At 36.9% G+C, this 22,466-nt stretch overlaps 1 protein-coding gene across 1 annotated transcript in view; it reads right to left on the bottom strand.

Moving 5' to 3' along the window:
* SGPP1 (sphingosine-1-phosphate phosphatase 1) overlaps positions 1–22,466 on the bottom strand; it is a 32,726-nt gene that overhangs the window by 9,095 nt on the left and 1,165 nt on the right. The window contains exon 2 of the mRNA XM_006741724.3: positions 531–620. Within this exon, the coding sequence (XP_006741787.2) occupies positions 531–620 (90 nt within the window). The remainder of the gene's footprint in view (positions 1–530; positions 621–22,466) is intronic.

The following is a 22,466-nucleotide window of genomic DNA, read 5'->3' as shown; positions in this document are numbered from 1 at the left end:
GCTGTTTAAACTGAACAGCATTCTCAAAATAGAGTAACTGATGTAAGCACAAAAATACCATTGGGAAAAAGAAGAAAACTAGAATTTAATAGGTCAATATAAGTGATTTAAGTTCATGTAGTTTCTAGTCACCGGGTGTTCACTGATGAGAGCTCTCCCTGATTTCTGTATTGTTGGTTTTTACTCAGTAGAAGAGGCAGAGAAGAGAATGAGAAGGAAAATCAAACTGAGACTGGAAGGAGGGAGAAACCTTATCCTGAGCATAATATTTGGTTATTTGTGATTGCTGGGAACTGTTTCCACAAAATACATGATTACTAAGTTAAATGTTCACAAAACATCATGTTAATATACATATATATTAATATATATATATTATATACACACATATATATATTTTTGCAAAACAAAGAAGATTTACAATAATATTTTCTCAGGTTTCCTGTAAGTTTGACAATGATTAAAAACTATAAAATTGCCTGTCAATTTCAGAAAAAAATAAAGCACTATGAACACAATGTTTTCCTTACCAGAATGGAGTGCATTCCCATGTAAATTCTACTTAGGCAAACTAGAGAACACCAGCAGGGAATAAGAATCAATCCATATATAAGAGGATACTAAAGGGGAAAAAAAGTAAAATTAGTTAAATAAATTAGGTTAAATTTAAACAAGGAAATAAAAAACAAATTACTATACCATAAAACTCCACAAAAACAAGGACTGTGTTTTTACTCCCCATTGTATTCCTAGCACCTAAACCTAAGCATGGCACATAGCAGACATTCAAGAAATACTTTTGCAGGGGTGCCTGGGTGACTCGGTTAAATGTCTGACTTTTGATTTCGGCTCAAGTCACAATCTCAGGGTTGTGAGATCGAGCCCTGCTTAAGATTCTCTCTCTTCCTCTCCCCCTTCTCCTCCCCCCTTCCCCCCGCCCCCGTTTGTGCTCACTCTCTCCCTCAAAAAAACAAAACTAAACCAAACAAAAACTTTTGCATGACTGAACAAATGAATGAAATCTGGGGTTTCTACACTTTTCATTGTGAGAACTGGCTCATTTTCGTTTCTATAGTAAAGACTTAGTCACTGGCATGCTGCAGAAGAAAAACAGGACATATTTTTCATGGAGCTCCAAAATAAAATACCTCTGGGATAGTGCTTGAATCTGATCCATGTAAGTGTCCTTGCTTCCCTGGGGAGGAAGACTAAGCATTATCTCCCTCTCAGTTCCATCAGTGACTGCTATTTGTAGTTTCTGTTGGTACTGCCCCATCTTGTATTCAATATTCATCACCCTGTAATTGGTTTTCCACTTCTGCCCCTCCACTAAAATTTCAAATGGTAACCTTTTTGAGAATAATTGTGGGGGGATACTGGGATCAGAAAGTCATAAAAAGGGAGAAAACATAAAATGTAGACAACTCTTGGTATCAAAGGCACTAGTGTTAAGACTTGGCTTTGAATCTCCTTATATTAGAAGGAAAGTAGAAATGATGGACGGACACAGTGGCAAGTTTGTAAAGGAAGAAGGAAGGGGACACAGTTTATGCCCTATAACTTCAAATTTCTCCGTGAAATTGAAGCCAAGGTGGTTCAACTCAATAAGAATCAACGTGGTTCAGTAAGAAGTGGGGTTGAAAGAAGGGATTTAGTAAGGCTGCAAGAAGAGTGGTAAAGATTTAGTACATAGTTGTTTTGATTTGACTTCTCCACTATATTTGACATAGCCACCACTTTCTTGAGTCTAAATACCCTTGATTTCTACAGTATCACATTCTGCTTTCTCTTTCACCATCTATTTTTTTTTTCTGTGTTTCCCACACAAGAGCTTATCTTCCTCTTCTTGTTCCTTAAACACTGACATCAATAAATAAGGATTCTGCCCTTAGCAGTTCTTGGTAGTCTCAGCTTTTCTTATTTTGTAACTACTACTTTGCATGCTGAAGACCTATCCATTTCCTTGTGTTAAGAACTATATGGCCAAGGCCTGCACCTGCACCTTCTACTGCACGTATGTCTCTATGGAGTTAATTAAACCCGCTATACTTCAAACCAATGTCATCATCCTACCACCCAAACTTGTTCCTCCTCTCATATTCCCTATTTCATTTGGAAACCTCATAATCCACATAATAATCTAAATGAGAAACATGAATTATCCTTGATTCCTTCCTTATCCCTCATATTCAACCAATAATCACGTCTGGCTTATTTCAACTTCTAAATATTTCCTGATTCTATCATCTCTTTTCCATTCTCCTTAAACTGTCCTTATTCAGATCCTCATAGTTTCTTTTCTAGGCTCTACCTATTTCTCCAGCCATTCTTCCACATGCATGAGGAACTTGGTTAATGGGGCAGACAGACATATAACTATATAATGAGGTAAGTGCTATGAGAGTACACTAAAAATTCTGAGGGATTCTAAGGGATGGGCACTTAACTTAAAGATGTTAACAAAGTCACCCAGATTAAGTAAGATCCAAGTTGTCCTGAGAGATGAGTAGGATTTAATCTTTAGAAAAAAGAAGTACAGGGCAAAAAAGATAAAAGGCATTGTAGGGGCACCTGGGTGGCTCAGATGGTTAAGCGTCTGCCTTCGGCTCAGGTCATGAACCCAGGGTCCTAGGATCAAGCCCCGCATTGGGCTGCCTGCTAGGCGGGGAGCCTGCTTCTCCCTCTGCTTCTCTCTCTCTCTCTGTGACTCTCATGAATAAATAAATTAAAAAAAAAAAACATTTAAAAGGCACTGTAAACAGCAGGAACACCATGAACAAAAGGCTTGTGGGCAAGAAATTGGTTTTCTAGGAGAATAAGCTTACACTCTAGCTGGGGGAAGGCACTAAATAGTAAAGATAAAATATTGCAAATTATATGATATTTAAAGATATACAAATTATGTAAGATGTGTTAAGTACTATGTGTTCAAGTGTGTTAAGTACTATGGAGAAATACAAAGAGAACAGGTGTGGAAACAGTAATGTTCATCAAATATTCCTTATGCTCCTCTACATATTCAGGTTCACTTGCAGTTAGATTGGGACTATGTGACTAGTTTAGCCAATGAGCTGGGGAAAAGGACTTATGCCTCTTTCAATCTTTCTATGATCTCTCTCTTCCTTATAGATGCAACCCTGGAAGCCACATGCTGATATGTATCACAAGATAGGCAAAGTTCCATCAGCCTGGGTCCCTAAAGTCCAGATGGTTTCACTGGTGAATTTTACCAAACATTTTTAAAAATTTTAATATCAACCTTAGGGAACACTTCCTAACTCATTCGTGAGGCCATTATTACCCTGCTATCAAAACCAGACAAAAACATCACAAGAAAACTACAGACCAATATCCCTTGTAAATACGGGTGCAAAAATCTTCTACAAAATATTAGCAAACCAAATCCAACAGCTCATTAAAAGTATTATACACCATGATGTATGGTGTGGGATTTATCCCCGAAATGCAAGGGTGGTTCCACAAAGAAAAATCAATGTAATACATCACACTAATAGAATTAAGAAAAAAATACCCATGATCATCTGTCATAATAAAAGCACTCAAAAAACTAGGAAAGAAGGGAATTTCTTCAACATGATAAAGGGCATTTATGAACTACCTAAAGATAACATACTTAATGGTGACAGACTAAAAGGTTTCTCTTCAAGATGAGAAAGACATCTACCTCTCACTGCTGCTGTCTAACACTGTATTATAAGTTCTAGGCAGAACAGGCTAGAAAAAGAAATAAAAGACATCTAAATTGGAAAGGACAAAGTAAAACTATCTCTACTTACAGATAACATGATTGTAAAAAAAAAAAAAAAGAAAGAAAGAAAAAAGAAAAAGAAAATCACAAAAGAATCCACAAAAAACCACTAGAGTTAATAAATGAATTCAGCAAAGTTGCAGGGTACAAGATCAACACACACAAATCAGTTCTGTTTCTGTATACCAGCACTGAACAATCTGAAAAGGAATTTAAGAAAATTCGATTTACGATAGCATCCAAAAGGATAAAATACCTAGTAATAAATTTAACCCAGTAAGTAAAAGACTGGTACACTGAAAGCTATAAAACATTAATGGAAGAAGTAACAGACCTTATCTTTGACATGGGATATATTTACGCATTAGGATATAGTAGATATTATCATATTCTCTCTAAGAGATCCCAGGGTGCTGGGATCGAGTCCCACATCGGGCTCCCTGCTCGGCAAGAAGCCTGCTTCTCCCTCTCCCATTCCCCCTGCTTGTGTTCCTGCTCTCGCTATCTCTCTCTCTGTCAAATAAATAAATAAAATCTTAAAAAAAAAAAAGTCATCATTGGATGTGGAATTATAATAAATGCTTTAAAAAAAAAAAAAAAGAATGTAAGTTCCATGGGGGCAGAAACTTGAATCTGTTTTGCTCACTGCTGTATTATCAGTGACTACAACAGTGTCTACATATAGTAGGCAGTCAATAAATACTTGCTAAACGAAGTAAACATAAGCCTTCAGCCTCGGAAGGATATCAGTCTTACCTTATCAAATTCATGATAACCTTGGGGTCAAAGGCCTGGCCTCAAACCTGGGCCACCTTAACCTTTAGTTCTTTTTTTTTTTTTTTTTAAAGATTTTATTTATTTATTTGAGAGAGAACACATGAGAGGGGGTAGGGTCAGAGGGAGAAGCAGACACCCTGCGGAGCAGGGAGCCCGATGCGGGACTCGATCCAGGGACTCCAGGATCATGACCTGAGCCGAAGGCAGTCGCTTAACCAACTGAGCCACCCAGGCGCCCAAGATCTTTATTTTATTAACATGTAATGTATTATTTGTTTCAGGGGTACAGGTCTGTGATTCATCAGTCTTACACAATTCACAGCGCTCATCATAGTACTTCCCATCCCCAGTGTCCATCACCCATCCCTCCCACCCCCCTCCACTCCAGCAACCCTCAGTTTGTTTCCTGAGATTAAGAGTCTCTTATGGTTTGTCTCCTTCTCTGGTTTCCTCTTGTTTCATTTTCCCCCTCCCTTCCCCTATGATCTCTCAGCAAAGTATTGTTTAGGGGCGCCTGGGTGGTTCAGTTGTTAAGTGTCTGCCTTCGGCTCAGGTCGTGATCCCAGGGAAGTCGGGCTCCCTGTTCTGCTCAGTGGGGAGTCTGCTTTTCCCTCTCCCACGCCCCATGCCTGTGTTCCCTCTCTCCCTGTCAAATAAATAAATAAAATCTTAAAAAAAAAAAAAGGAAAGTACTGTTTATTACCATCCTATTTGATGTAGACTTAGGTTAACAAACTAGGATCTCTTTCCCAATTTCTGTTACAGGGAAGGGATTTGTGAAAAAGAAAGAGAAGGACTACATGTTTTAGCTTGTATCATTTTACAGCTGTGGGCAGGCAGACCACAGCTTTCCAGATAGTTAAGATGAACAAGAAATTCCTGATTCTCTCTGTGGAAACCAGAGTAGAAACAAGAGAAGCTTAATAAATTCAGTTTTCCAGGCAGTTACCAATTCATTCATTCATTCATTCCAATTCTAATCTATCAAAGATATTTTTATCTAATTGTCTCTTGGATAATGTAGCCCTATCTGCTACAAGGCCCCAGAGAATTTCTGCAGTGTCTAATACGGATTCTGTGGAGATTTGTTTTTTAAAAAATTCCTATTCAAATCTCTAGGGTTGGGAGCAAATTTAGCCTGGGGTAGCAACAGCTCTTATAGAGCTGCTTCAGCACTGGGGAGGAGGGGCAATTAAGTACAGTAATTTTCAAAATGCAAAAGGCATTATAATAGAAAACTCAAATTGTCTTCTCCACATTGGCAAATTTAGCAATTCTGTAAGAGCCCTAGTTTCTATTTTTTAAAAAGTCATCTTCCTCTTTCCCTCTGCAATAACAATCTAACCAACCTTTCTCTCACTTCTGATACACACATATTTGCAATTGTTCTGTCCTCCACTTGACTGTAACTCTCTACTAATTCCTACCCACCCCAATCCTTTACTTGACAAATAAACTGGCTGGATTTTTTAAAGCCAAAATTCATTTCTAGGAAGATGTTAGAAGAAATAAATGTGGATTTGTTCTTTACTTAAGTGTTAATAGATTAAATAATTTTACTTCACATACAATTTACTGTGTACCAGGCACTGTTTTAAGAGCTTTATAAATATTCATTTAATCATCAGAACAACCCTATGGGGTAGATTTCTAATTTAAATGAAACTGAGTCAAAGAGAGGTCCAAGATTAAACAGGTATTAAGTTATGGAGCTGAGATTCAAACATTGAAAGTCTAATTTCCCAAATCTAAGCTCTTAACCACTATACTAAGCTGTCCTTCATGTATAGTGTGTTGTTTAATTCCTTGTATCCCTAGGATCAAGCAGATTATCTCTCAGATATTTTTTATTTAGGTTTTTCTTAGAATGGAGGCTAGGTACAAACTTAATTAGAGGTAGAAGGGAACTTAAAGATATTAATTCCACTCTCCTCTCTTTAGAGATGAAGAAACAGACCCAGTGATGCTAAATAACACTTAGTCATCCAGTGGTCTATTCTGATGCCTTTTCCAATTTACCATGCTTGTTACTTTATACTTTTATCACTATACAAATAGGTAATAATTTTAAGTTTGGTAGGGGTTCCTAGTTTTTATTTTCTTTTTCTTAGAGAATGTTGAGCTTTACTTGCTGAATTTATGTTATTTCCTCTAATAAGAAAGTTTTTACTTAAATCTTTAGGTCTTATCAAAAAAACTGAAAGAAAAATTTACAAGTCCTTCACATTATTTTCAAATTAGAAAAAATTTACCAAACGGAAAACAGATCACATGACCTTCTTGATGCTTTTAATTTCGTACCACGATCTAATCTTTTCATTGCACAGCCTATTACGAGAACACTTAAACATTCCCTTCAGTTATTCTACCAAATGGTTTTATTCTTACTGATATGCTTTCCTTAACTCTTTATCACACAGAATCAGAATTAGTTTTTATTTTTATTATTTATTTATTTTAAAGATTTTATTTATTTGACAGAGAGAGATAGCGAGAGCAGAAGACAAGTAGGGGGAGTGGGAGAGGGAGAAGCAGGCTTCCGGCAGAGCAGGGAGCCTGACGTGGGGCTCGATCCCAGGACCCTAGGATCGTGACCTGAGCCGAAGGCAGACGCTTAACGACTGAGCCACTCAGGCGCCCCAGAATTAGTTTTTATATTGTGTCATTTGTCATTCACATTGAGTCAATAAAATGACTTGCAATTAAAGCAATGACAGAAACTGTCTTCAGTAGAATTTAAAATTTTCATAGTAATTTAAATATGGCAGGCACCAGAAAAAAATTATATTTTGAATTCAAGAAAGGGATAGTGTATATGTAAACAGATGACAAGGATACCACATTAATGATATATCTGCCTTGTTCTCTCATACACTGCTAATGGAATAAAAATTGATGCAACCTTTCTGGAAAGCATTTGTCCATACATAAAAGGGCTCTAAGTGTTCATATACGCTGACACAGTGATCTCTCTCCTAAAATTCTATACCAAAGACACAGAAATGTGGGACAAGGATTCATATATAAAAATGTTTATTGTGAAATTATATATACAACAATGAACAAATCAATATTGATTATAATGTAGTAGTTTAAAATAATGGTTTTATTGGCCCTAGCCATTTACTATATGCATTTATTGGGACTCTAAAAAATGTAAATAATAGGAACTGAATTATGTAGAGAAAAAGAGATGTATTATAAGGATACAGAGTATCTCACTGAGCCCTAAGGCAAAAGGAAGCTAAGCTTCAAGAAGAAACTGGAACTATAAACTAGACAGTCACAGGACCCTCTCTTCTTCTTACATATCCACTTCATCTTTTTGTGTGGCAGCTTTTCTGCTTTTTAGTCCACATGGTAAATGGAGGTTTTTCAATTTATTCTTCAGTGAGGAAACCTGCCCAAACTCAGTACCTGTTCTCAATTTCTGATGGACAAGATTGCATAGACAAAATATTTGCCTTAAAGGTGAGGGACTCTTCGAGGGTTGTGAGCTAGGTTGACTCCCCAAAGGTGCCTGCTTCTTCAGATGTGGGACAATGGGCTAATTTCATAATTTCTTTGAATCAGTTTCCTCATCTATAAATGGAGATAACAGTATCTGTAGTTAAGGGCAATATTATAATATAAAAACTATTTTGCAAGAATATGAATGTGTTTCATTCATTAAGAATGTTTTCTACCTTGTCTGAGGAAAGCCGTATCCTCCAGAGCAACTGGGAAGGCCCAGGCTTTGGGTGAATACACTCACCTCTGCCTCTACACTTCTTCCAGCCTCCAACCTCCAGGTCCTGGGCCGGAGCTGTGGCCTCCAGCCCAGCCATCCCTCCTGCAGACCAGCTGTCCCCACAGCCCACGTCCTGCTGTCCTGCCCATTTCTCCTGCCTAATGGAGTTTTGTGCAATTTGGGAGTTTTTCCATAAACTGACCCTTCTGTTAGTAGAGCCTTTAGGAGATTTTTGTTAGAAACTAGGACCTTCCTTCAGCTCTGAACAGCTTTTTTCCTCAATTCCAATCCAAAGATTTATGTACCTTTCTAGTTGACTGAAATTTGTGGGTGGCTTCCTCCCCTTTGCTATTCTACATTCTTAGTCCTATGCTAGCTTTATGTCTCAGAAATGGTGAGATGTACATCAGTCCAATAAAATACAAAAAAAAAAAGAATGTTTTCTAGAGGGGTGCCTGGGTGGTTCAGTTGGCTAAGTATCCAACTCTTGATTTCGGCTCAGGTCATGCTCTTGGGGTCGTAGGATCAAGTCCCACATGGGGCTCTCCACTCAGCAGGGAATCTGCTTCTCTCCCTCTCCCCCCCCCCGCCTCTCCCCCCTGCTCACACGCTTTCTATCTCTCAAATAAATAAATCTTTAAAAAAAAATGTTTTCTAGGAATTTTTACTGATAGAGAAAAAAATACTATAGTTCTCCAGAGAAACAAAACCAGTAAGATGTATATATACACATATATGGAGAAAGATTCATTGCAAGGAATTGCCTCTATTATTGGATTTATTTTAAGGATCATGGAGGCTACAAATACAAAATCTGCAGGGTAGGCCAGTGGACTGGAGAGCCAGGAAAGAGTTGATGTAGCTCAAGTCCAAAGACAGTAGGTGAGCAGGATCCCCTCTTCCTGGGGGGAAAACAGTCTTTTTTTCTCTTTCAATTGATTGGATAAAGCCCCACCAATTAAGATAATCTCAAAGATACATACTGATTGAAATGTTAATAACCATCTAAAAAGGTTTTTTTTTTTAAGATTTTTAAAAATTTGTCAGAGGGCGTGCGCACACAAGCAGGGGAAGCACACAAGCAGGGGAAGCTGCAGGTAGCGGGAGAAGCAGGCTCCCCTCTGAGCAAGGAGCCTGATGCGGGGCTCAATCCCAGGACCCTGGTATCATGACCTAAGCTGAAGACAGATGCTTAACTGACTGAGCCCACCCAGGCGTCCCTAAAAAATATCTTCACAGAAACAAATATGATAGTGGTCGCCCAAAAATCTGGGTATCGTGGCCTAGCCAAGTGACATATAAAATTAACTATCACACATTATATTAAATAAAAAAATAAACACCATATACAATATGGTTGCAATTATTTTCAAACTGTAAGGAAATACCAAAAATTAACATTAGGTTTTTTCTATTTTTATTTTACAAGTCTTCTATAAAACTCAGTACTTCTCTTGTTTGTCCTTTTAGCAGCATTTAACAATATTAATTAGGGGTGCCTGGGTGGTTCGGCAGGATAAGCGGCTGACTTTGGCTCAAGTCATGATCACAGGGTCTTGAGATGAAGCCCTGAGTCAGGCTCCCCACTCAGCAGGGAGTCTGCTTGTCCCTCTTCCTCTGCTCCTAACTCCCAGTTCATGCTCTCTCTCAAATAACTAAATAAAATCTTCAAAACAAGCAAACAAAAAAAACAATATTAACTACTAGCCTTTTCTAGAAACACTCTTTTACTTGTAGCCTCCCTTTATATTCTTTTTATGATACTGTCCAATTTACACTCCTCTTTTCTGCAAACATCCCTGCTAGCCCCAGCAGTGTGGCCCAGGAGACATGTTAATACTGTATGACCCTGCTCTTTTGACTACAGCTATTGGATCAGGCATGGACACTTGGCCCTAGAGCAGCAAATCCACTGGCTGGACTGAGCTGATTAGATTCTTTTTCCTAATCATAATTTGAATGAAAGTCAGTCAGTCTCTGTTGTATGTTTGAAATTGGAATAATGTAGAAGTAGGGGTAAGGCTGACATACGCATGCCAAAGCAGAAGAAGAAGGAAACAAATGAGAGACCATGCAACCTCAAGAAACAAAGATGGACGGCACTGCCTTTAGTTCTGATAGCATTCCAGAGGCCTGGCTCCATTCCCTCAGGAAGCCTGGCAGCACTTTCTTGATTTTGACTTCCATAAGAAGATACTCATTCTAGTCCTCAAATAAATTTCCTTTTTTTTTTTCTTAAGCTAGTACAAATGGGTTACTAGAACCCCTACACATACACACACACACACACACACAGATACACACACAGAGCCCTAGTTAGACAATCCCTAAGATATCTTCTTACCTCTCAAACTGCTACTTGTCAGATTCTGTTTCAGGTTCTTTTTACCCTATCCATTCCTTAAATGTTAATGTCTTTAAAGGTTTTTTCCTTAGACCTTCTGTTATTCTCACTATATGTACTCTACAAGGGCAGTACCATCCATTCTCATCATTCATTCTGCACATATATGTTGATGATACTAAACCTGTCTAGGTCTCTTTCTCTCTCTCTCTCTTTTTTTAATTTAAAGTCAATTAACTAACATACAGTACATCATTAGTTTCAGATGTAGTGTTCAGTAATTCATCAGTTGCATGTAACACCCAGTGCTCATCACATCATGTGCCCTCCTTAATGGCCATCATGCAATTACCCCATCCTTCCACCCACATCCCCTCCAGCAACCCTCAGTTTGTTTCCTAGAGTTAAGAGTCTCTCATGGTTTTTCTCCTTCACTGATGACTTCCCATTCCATTTTCCCTCTCTTCCCCTATGATCCTCTGCGTTGTTTCTTATATTCCACGTATAAGTAAAATCATATAATTGTCTTTCTTTGATTGACTTATTTCGCCCAGCATAAAACCCTCCAGTTCCATCCACGTCAATATAAATAGTAAGTATTCATCCTTTCTGATGGCTGAGAAATACTCCATTGTGTGTGTGTGTGTGTGTATACACACATCTTCTTTATCCATCTGTCCAAGTTACATCTGTCGATGGACATCTTGGCTCTTTCCACAGTTTGGCTATTGTGAACATTGCTGCTATAAACAGTGGGGTACAGGTGCCCATTTGGATCAATACATTTGTATCTTTGGGGTAAGTATGTCTAGGTCTCTTCCACGTGTAGAACTGCTTCCCAGATAGTTCTGTCTTACAGACACCTCAAATTCAATATACCTAAAACATAATTCTGCTCCATACTCCTGCTCCTTTCCGCAACTCTCACCTGCTTTCCATATTTTGTGTTTCTACAAATCAAACTACTATTTCTCATCTTTCCAAATAGGAAATCTGGGAATAATCCTTTACTCCTGTTTTTCTTCCTTACTGCCATTTGCAATCAATCACCATGTCTTGTCAATTCTACTTCTAAATATCTCTCAAATGTATCCATTTCTTTCTACTCCCACTGACACAATCTAGGTCAGGGGCCAGCAGAGTTGTTTTTATAAAGAGCCAAAGAGTAACTATTTTGGGCTTTGTGGATTATACAGTCAGTGTCGGTTACTCAGCTCTGCTGCTGTAGCGCAAGAGCACCACACACAATATAGATATAAATGAATAGACATGGCTGTGTTTCAATAAAGGTTTATCAAGAGCCACTAAAATTATTAATTTCATATAATTCACACATGTCACAAAATATTCTTGTGGCTTTTTTCAATTGTATTTAAATTATATTTAAAATGTAAAAAAGGGGCACCTGGGTGGCTCAGTTGTTGAGCGTCTGCCTTCGGCTCAGGTCATGATCCCAGGGTCCTGGGATCGAGCCCCGCATCGGGCTCCCTGCTCCGCGGGAGGCCTGTTTCTCCCTCTCCCTCTCCCCCTGCTTGTGGTCCTGCTCTCACTGTGTCTCTCTCTGTCAAATAAATAAATAAAATCTTTTAAAAAATAAATAAATAAATAAAAATAAAAAAATAAAATGTAAAAAACCCAGAGCGCCTGGGTGGCTCAGTCGTTAAGCATCTGCCTTCGGCTCAGGTCATGATCTCAGGGTCCTGGGATCGAGCCCTGCATCGGGCTCTCTGCTCGGCGGGAGGCCTGCTTCTCCCTCTCCCTCTCCCCCTGCTTGTGTTCCCTCTCTCACTGTGCCTCTCTCTGTCAAATAAATAAATCAAATCTTTAAAAATAAATAAAATCAGGCAGCTGGCCGCTGTTTGTAGTCTCTTGATCTAGGTCTCCCATCTTCTCTCCCTTGAACTGGTGGAGTAACATCGTACTTGGTCTGATTTCCCTGCCTCCAGTCTTACTGCTCTCTAGTCCATTTTCCATACTATAGACACAGTCTTCCTAAAACAATCTAATCTCCCCGAGCAAACAGTCCATATTTTGGGGGTTTTACCCTATCTGTAGGGCTTATGTTATTGGCTAGTACTTACTAGAAATGAAATGATTGTATTTGTGGAATTTAATGTCATTACCTTTATTAAAGCTTTTTAGTCAAAAAGAAAAAAATGTATACTCGCAACAGAAGAAATAAACTTGTCATAGTTCTCAGTTGATATGATTTTTTCTATAAAGAACAAATGAGATTATACATAGAAGTTATTAAGTTAATGGAGAGTTGAAAAAAGTTGTTGCATATATGATCAATGCATAAAAATCAAGCATGTTTCTATCTTCCAGCCACAAAAAGTTACAATATTTGATTTTTAACAAGATATCATTTATAACAATGACAAAAAATATAAGGTAACTACAAATAAATCTAACAGACGATATACTTGATTTATATGGAGAATGAAATACATTTAAGAAAACCTAAATAAATAAGACTTACCATATTCCCAGATAACATCAGTATTGTAAGGCTATCAATTCTCTCCACATTAATTTATAAATTCATTGTAATTTCAATAAAAGTCCAGAGTTTTTTATAGAAATTAAAGAGTTCATTCTAAAATGTATATTGAAAGCAAATACTCAAAAATAGCCAAGACAATCTTTTTTTTTTTAAGATTTTATTTATTTATTTGAGAGAGTGAGAATGAGAGAGAGAGAGAGCACATGAGAGGGGGAAGGGTCAGAGGGAGAAGCAGACTCCCCGCTGAGCAGGGAGCCCGATGCCAGACTCATCCTGAGACTCCAGGATCATGACATGAGCCGAAAGCAGTCGCTCAACCAACTGAGCCACCCAGGCGCCCCTAGCCAGGACAATCTTGAAGAACATGGTAGAGAACTTTCGTAAATAATACTTATTCTAAAGCAATTAAAGCATGACAATGATATTGATAAAGAGACACATAAAGAGACCAGTGAAACACAATGGAGAACCTCAGAATCACACCCATACACATATGGAAACTTGATATATAACCTAAGTGGCATTACAGATAAGTGGAGAAAGGATGAACTATTCAAAAATGGAATTAGTTATCAGTGTGAAAAAAATTACATCAGATCCATATCTCACAATATATTCAAAACCAACTAAAGTTAGATCAAAGATTTAAACATGAAAGTACTATTTTATCTTTCCAATAAAAAAATAGCAAAAGGATTTTGCTTTTAGAACTAGAAAAACACCCCTGAAACAAATAATACATTATATGTTAATAAAAAAATTTTAAAAAAAAGAACTAGAAAAACAAAATCTAAAGTACATACAGAAAACTGTATAAACAAGTGAAAACAGCAAGAATAAGTAAAAATATATTATAAAGCTACAATAAATATAATAGTATGGAACTTGCACACAAATATCAGATGTATCAATTCTAAGTAAAAATATGAATATAGACCCAAGTATATACCTATATTTAATATATGATAAAAGTGACAGTTCAAGTCAGTAGGGGAAAATGGACTATTCAATAAATTGGTACTACGGGGGAATATCAAGTTAGATTCCTTCCTCAAAGCAAAAGATGGTTAAAAGACTTAAGCATAAAAAAACAACCACAGAAGTACTATAAGAAACCATGGTAGAAGGCTATTCTAAATATTATACAAAACCATGAAACAAAAGATACCTAAAAAGAAAATAATTCTCCTTGGAAAAAAAAGTAGGAAGAGAAGTAATAATTTAGGAAAGCATATTTCTAAATCACACATGGACAAAAGGCAAATTTGACCACAATATATAGGGCTTCAAAAACCAGTAAGTAACCCAAGAGAAACAAAAACGTATGTCCATGCAAAAACTTATACAAAACTATCCATAGCAACATTATTCAAAATAACCAAAAAGTAAAACCAAATGTCTTTCAACAGATGAAAGGATAAATAAAATGTTATATATCCATCTGATGGAACAGTACTTGGCAATAAAAAGGAATGAAAGGAATGAAGTACTGATACATGCTATAATATGGATGAATCTTAAAATATGCTAAGTGAAAGAAGCCAGCAACAGACTACATATTGTATGCTTCCATTTATATGAAATGTCCGGAGTAGGCAAATCTATAGAGACATAAAGTGGATTAGTGATTGTCTAGGGTTGCCTAGGAATTGGGGATGGAGGGGTGAATAGGGTGTGACTACTATGGGTATGGGGTTCCTGTGGGTGGTGATGAAAATATTCTAAAATTGATTGTGGTGATGGCTGCATAACTATGAATACATCAAAAGCCACCAAACTGCATATTTTAAATGGGTGAATTGTATATGAATTACATCCCAATAAGTTTTTTAATATAAAAAACAAAAAACAGTAAGTAGAGGTGAGAGGATTTCTGTCCATAAAGGATTAACTGTTATAATAACAGCTGTTCCACTGTAAACAGCCAGAAAACTAGACAAATTATATAAAACAACCATTTTCATATACTGGAAACAAGCAGCACAGAACTGTAATTTAGGAGAAAAGGGAAACAAATGAGATGAGCCTTATGATTGCCCCAACTTGCTGCTGGAGGCAGTTTCCAGGCTGTAGCATGGGAGGAGGAACCAAAACAAAGTCTAGCAGTCTCACTGAACTAAGGGGAAAAAGAGCGGAATTCGCAGAGGCCAAAGCAGCCATTAATTTGCAGGACAGAACACTAGAGAGAGGAATCCACACAGAGAATGAGCCCCAAAGATCTGTAGGGGGTCTCTGCAAATTGTTTGCCGAGTACTAATATGTGCATGCATGGGGTGGAAGTCCACCAGGCTGGGGAAAATAGTAGGCCAAACAATTCCCAAAGTTCACATAGGCCCGGAACTGCTTTCCCACTAGGCAGAGTACTAAGGGAATTGGGCAGTCTTTATAAGGTTATTACCTGGAGAGCCTGGCTGACTTATTCCGTATATCATGCAGACCTTAGCAGTGAAGCCAAATTAGCTCTAGGCTACGGTTATTCTGGACCCTCTCTAGCAAGCTTAAACTGACAAGTAATTTAACTGTAACCACGATCAAGTCTGACACTATTTAAAGGAATAAACAAAATCTAAAACTATAAAAATTACTAAGCAAAGAAGCTGGAGAATATGATCCATAAGCAGGAAAAATATTAGAATCACACAAAGATGACAAAGATGATGGAATTAATGGATAAGAACCTTAAAACAGCTATTAAAATCTTATACTAAAGAATGTAAAAGAAAATAGGAACATAATAAGTGGAGAAATGGAAGATTTTTTTTTTTTAAAGATTTTATTTATTTATTTGACAGAGAGAGACATGGCGAGAGAGCGAATACAAGCAGGGGGAGTGGGAGAGGGAGAAGCAGGCTTCCCGCAGAGCAGGGAGCCCGATGCGGGGCTCAATCCCAGGACCCCGAGATCACGACCTGAGCCGAAGGCAGATGCTAAACGACTGAGCCACCCAAGTGCCCCTGGAAGATTTAAAAAACACCCAATTAGAGCTTCTAGATATAAAATATACAGTATCTGAAACTATATCCCATCCTACTTGAGGAGTTTACCAGAAAATCAGACACTGAAGATCAGTGAACTTGAAGTCATAGCAATAGAAACGGTCCAAAATGAAGCACAGAGAACAAAAACACTGCAATCATCATCATCGTCATTGCATCAGTGATCTGTGAGTGGCACTGTTAAACAATTTAACATACATGAAACTTAAGTTCCAAAACAGGAGGAGATGGTAGAAGAGGGGAGAAAAAAAATTTCTAGAAATGCTGGAACATTATACAAAAATAATAATAATAATGTATTATGTATTGTGAGTTTTATAACATATGTAGATATAAAATGTATGACAACAATAATAGAAAGGAGGGGAGAGGGGAAAATGGAAGTATACTCTTGTAAGGTTCTTATGCTATACTTGAAGTGGTATAACATTATTTGAAGGTACAGCAACAGTTTTAAAAAAAAGAAAACCCCAAAAAGAATAGTTAAAAAAGAAAAATCAGTAAGTAAAATGCCAGCAAACTAATAGAAAAAAAATATGAGAAAGGTTTGAATAGGCAGTACTGGAATAGTCAACTTACTAAATAAATTATGCTACATTAATATATTGGAGCAGGGGCGCCTGGGTGGCTCAGTCAGTTAAGCGTCCAACTCTTGATTTCGGCTTAGGTTATGATCCCAGGGTTCTGGGATCAATCCCTGTGTCGGGCTCCTCGCTCAGCAGCAAGTCTGCTTGAGATTCTCTCTCCCTCTGCCGCTACCCCTGCTCTCACTCTCTCTAAAATAAATAAATAAGGGGCACCTGGGTGGCTCAGTTGATTAAGCGTCTGCCTTCGGCTCAGGTCATCATCCCGGGGTCCTGGGATTGAGCCCTGCATCGGACTCCCTGCTCAGCCTGCTTGAGCCTGCTTCTCCCTCTCCCACTCCCCCTGCTTGTGCTCTCTCTCTGTCAAATAAATAAGTACAATCTTTAAATAAATAAATACATTCATACATACATACATACATAAATCCTAAAAATATATATATGTATATTGGAGCATAATGTAAATGTGAAAAAATTACATAGCTCTATATAATATGGAAAGTGCTAATATGGAAAGGCAATATAGTAGCATAATGTAATTTTGCAGCCAAACTGGGTTTGAATCCAGGCTCTATTATGTACTTGCAGAGTCATTTGGAGCAAATTACTTAAGTTCCCACCAGCTCAGTTTCTTCTGCAAACCAGTGATAATACTCATAGGATTTTATGGGGATCAAAAGAATTGTCATGTAAAGCATTTAAAACAACTATTAAGCACAAAGTTAGTATTCATTAACTGTTGGGTAAAAGAAAAGGAAAATCTTTCCACAATATATATCTAAATGAGAAAAGGAGGGTCCAGAACAGTATAGTATATTACCATTTTATGAAAAATAAACTATATAGATGTATGTCTACAACAGTAAAGACTCTCTAGAAGGCTAAACAAGAAACTTATAACAATGAATCCTCTGGAATAGAGATTCTGGTAGCTGTGGAACAGAAAAAGAAAAGAAATGCACTCTCTTCTTCATATTTTCATGTAAATATTAAATTTTCTATTAAGTATTCCCCATTCAAACAAATAAATGTAATTAATTTTAAATCAAGAATTAATAATAAGCACTTATAAAATCAGGAAAATGTGCATTTCCAAACACAAGTATGACACTAGGTAAAAAGAAATCAAAGAGCAAACCAATTTGATTTTTTAATAAACTGTTTCTTCCCAGAATTACTAGTGATCAGTTTCCACTGGCTCTTGCAGCCTTTTCTAATCTTTGTCATTTGTGACCCACTTTTGTAGCTCTTCTTGTCTTCCTTTTATCTTTTCATGATCTCAGATATCTTTATTATCTATAATAGACTATATTTTAATAAAATATCTTATGTGCTTTTCTTTTCCAAAGCTCTTATGTTTATGGCATTTTTTATTTATATTAGGAAGACAGAGGGAAAGGAAGGCTGAGAAAATCAGCACTGATTTCAGTCAACAACTTAATATATGTTTAAAACATAAATATTTGTGGATATTGCATATGTATATACGTACACATTATTTTCTCAAGGCATATAAAAACTGTTTCTGTAGTTTAAGACAATCCTATCTATTTCAAAAATATTTGTTATCACAAAGATTCTTTAAAAATCACATAGCGTGATTTGAAGAGTTTTCTGCATAAGCTCTGGAGTCTGTAAGATTTAAATTTGCCCTCTGAGACTTACCTAGAGCTATGTTACTTTGTCAAGTTACTTAACCTACCTCTCTTAGTTTCCTGATCTATAAACTTGTATTAATAGTAGAACCAAACATTGGGATGTTTTGGGGCACCTGGGTGGCTCAGTCGTTAAGCCTTCGGCTTAGGTCATGATCCCAGGGTCCTGGGATCGAGCCCCACATCGGGCTCCCTGCTCAGCAGGAAGCCTGCTTCTTCCTCTCCCACTCCCCCTGCTTGTGTTCCCCCTTTCACAGTCTCTGTCAATAAATAAATAAAATTTTAAAGATCTTACCTCTCTTATAAAAAAAAACAAACAACACACTGGGATGTTTTAAGAGTAGACTAAATCAGGTAATAGACCTTTCAAAAAATGTCTGACCTCGGGGCGCCTGGGTGGCTCAGACGGTTAAGCATCTGCCTTCGGCTCAGGTCATGATCTCAGGGTCCTGGGATCGAGCCCCGCATCGGGCTCCCTGTTCCAGCAGGGAGTCTGCTTCTCCCTCTCTCTCTGCTGTTCCCCCTGCTTATGCTCTCTCTCTCTGTCAAAAATAAATAAAATCTTTAAAAAAAAAAAAAAAAGTCTGACCTCTACTAAGACCTTCATAAATGTTAATAATGTTAATAATAGAATTACTATTATTATTAAAATTAGTGAGAGGATATAGACTAGTTGAGAATGGGTTTGGCTATAAAGTGTGTGATGACAATTTTTTTAATGAAATTAATCTAAAACTTTCTTAATGTTATTAAATCAGGTATATAATTAGAACTTATATGCCATAATATTTAAAAATTAATAATTTTTATTTTTTGAAAGAACATGAAAAAATAAATACAAAAGGAGTGCTTTATTTTTAATTTTCGATTATTCTTCAAAGGACTATGTTCTTAATACCTGCTCCCTATTTCTTATTTTTTCACAATTCAGGCTACAAAAGATTCCAACAAATAATATGAGAGCAATAATTATTATCCTGGCTAATGGATCAAGTTAATACCTGGAGAAATGCCATAGGTTTTCTATCTTGCATCACCATGAAAAAAAATTCTCCTAGTATCAAATAACCGCTTGGCGTCATACTGTTCTGATCTCTCTTTTGATATTATAACATACCTTAAAAAGATTCAAAGACTGGAATTGCAAAAAAGGTGAGACAACAATGTTGGAGAAATATAAAATATATTTTAAGGATCAAGAATTATTTTTACTGGAAGGGTTTAAGAAAGTACATTTTTTTTCCTCAAAAATCTTTGGGAAACTTCAGTAAAATGCACTACACCCTCCCTTAGCTAGCTAATGGATCAGAATCTCTGAAAGTAACGTGCAGAAACCCACACTTTAAACAAGCCCCAAGTAATGTTTTTTGTCTATGGTCATTTTAAGAACAAATGAGGACTAATGAAACAGAAGGGGTTAATTAAAAAGGCTCTGTGTAGGAGGTGAATCTTGAGCAGATTTCAAGTAGGAACATTAAGTGGCAGGGAGGAGTTCAGTACTTAACTCCACACCAAAGGGATGGTATGTGAGATAACTCTGCTTGCAGAGCTGTTTCAGCATCCTAGGCATACAGAAGTAACCACACTTGGCCTGAATAAGCTGTAGGGGCCCAGCAGATGGACAGGACTGTCAACCAAAACTACTATTAGAAAAACACCAGGCGGGCGCCTGGGTGGCTCAGTTGGTTAAGCGACTGCCTTCGGCTCAGGTCATGATCCTGGAGTCCCTGGATCAAGTCCCGCCGAGCAGGGAGCCCGCTTCTGCCGCTGACCCTCCCTCCTCTCATGTGCTCTCTCTCTCTCATTCTCTCTGTCTTAAATAAATAAATAAATAAAATCTTAAAAAAAAAAAGAAAAAAACACCAGGCTTTCATTGTCTAATTCTTATCCCAAGTTTCTAATACATTTTTTTAAGATTTATTTGAGAGAGAATGAACACAAGCGTGGGGAGGGGCAGAGGGAGAAACAGACTCCCCAGTGACCAGGGAGCCCCATGCGGGACTTGATCCCAGGACCCTGGGATCATGACCTCAACCAAAGGCAGACGCTTAAACCAACTGAGCCACCCAGGCGCCCCTCCAATATTTTTTTTCATTACCCATTCTGGAAATATAAGCCTCCAAAGTACAACAATACAAACACAGAGAACAGGACCAAAACAACTTAAGCAAAGGAAGGTACTTTTGTTTTCAGTTCATAACAAGGACTTTTAAAAAGTAAAAAGGTAAAAAAGTCATTTCGGTTTTTATACTAGATTATTACAAACATTTATAAACAGGACTTCCATACAAGGGAGGCTTTCTTCTATAACAGCTAACCAAAAGATTAAACAATTATTCAAATTTAGAAGTTCACTCAAATTTAGAGTAAAAATATGTAAACTAAGAAATTTAAACTAATTTTACAAGATTAATTCTAATAGGTCAGTTTCCACTCTGTAAAATGATAGTTTGAAAGTAGGTGATTTCTAAAGTCCTGTCTAGTTCAATTTCTAAAATTGAATTATCTACAAATTCCTCAGACTTTGGATTAAATATATTAGATTATTCAAAAACTATAATGTAAATAAATAAAAAAAACACTATAATGTAAGCTTATCCTGATAATTCAAATAACCCTGAAATGTTAGAATACTAATATCTACAATCCATAAATAATCAGCAGTACTGTTTTCAGACTTCCTGTTAGCATGTGTTCTGAATAAATGATGAGCAAAAAATAACTTTTCTCTTACTTGGACTTCTAATATTAACAGCATGCAACACAGCTACTCATTGAGGAGTTATAAAAGGCCCTACAGTAATAGAATCCTGAAAGTCTCATGAAAATAAGAGAAACATCATTAGCTAACTAGTAAATATCATGCCAAACATAACTCAATGACAATCTTAAATTTGAAATATTTAGACTAAATAAAATTTGGGATCTTTATCTATCCTTCAAAAAAGGCAGTACTACTTTACAACCGGAATAGCCTCTATATCTCCTTTGGCTAAATAGGAAGGAAAAAAAAACTGTCCATGGTACTCTTCTCTCATAATTCTGTCATTCTTACCCTGCACATTACATATTTTCCATGTTACTGTAAGAGAGATGCACTGCACAGAAGTGCCCATGGGGACAAGATTTTATCTATACTGGAATTAAATCTGGAATGAGTAAGCTTATCATAATGGAGTTTTACACAGAATTGAGTATTTCTCAATGTAAGATGATTTTGTGCTCTAACAGAAAAAAAAATCAAATAAGTCTAATTCTTTAGATTCTCCATAATTATTAACTTTATTCTTAAATTAAGGGACTGGTCTGCAGGAGGAACAAAGCTCCTTACAATTTAAAAGATAAAACAAGACAGCAGTCTAAGAATAAATTTTGCTTCCATAGAAAAGAATTAGTTTTCAAACCCAAGGAACATTTATGGACCATGAAAAAGTGAGAAATGGGAGGCCAAAAGAAGTAGGCAAAATATAAAATGTTTACCATTAAAAACTCATCCCTGATTGTCAGGCCGGCCCAGCTGTCATACATGTCAATTTTACAAACCCACTAGTCTGACAAAGAACCCTAATTTTAAGAAAAACTTTAAAAGTATTTAAAGCTAATGCAACAGTAATGCTGTAGTAGCTCAACAACTGATACTACAGATCAGTGATTCAGAAGATAAATTTTGTGTCTATCAGCAAATTAGCAACCACACCCCTTAAAAAAAGAACTCAGGCTGTGTTCCATTAACTTCCATAAATAGCGGCTTTCGTTTAAAATTCATTACTTCATTGCCTAGAATGACCATGTTTGTTTTGGAATTACACTACGGTTTTATAAACGCTGTCTCGGAGTAAAGCTAAAAAGACTACCCAAGCCTGAAACAGAATTAGTTTGGGGGAAGGCACCGGATATTACGGTGAAAGTGGGTCTTAGTTACCTAACGATTAAGTATAAGAACATTATAATTAATTACCATTATATTCTGTGCATCACAAGAATTAAAACCGTTTAAAAACTTAACCAAAGCCCAATGATAATGTTACTCCACGAATAGCGTTTCCTTTGGGTTTAGAATATAGTTTGACAGCTAAGTCTCTAGGTTTCCCCCGATCACTTAATT

The sequence above is a fragment of the Leptonychotes weddellii genome, chromosome 9 (assembly GCF_054177405.1).
Source record: "Leptonychotes weddellii isolate Sample4059 chromosome 9, ASM5417740v2, whole genome shotgun sequence".
Taxonomy (NCBI): Eukaryota; Metazoa; Chordata; class Mammalia; order Carnivora; family Phocidae; genus Leptonychotes; species Leptonychotes weddellii.
This window is presented reverse-complemented; position numbering and strand designations above follow the sequence as displayed.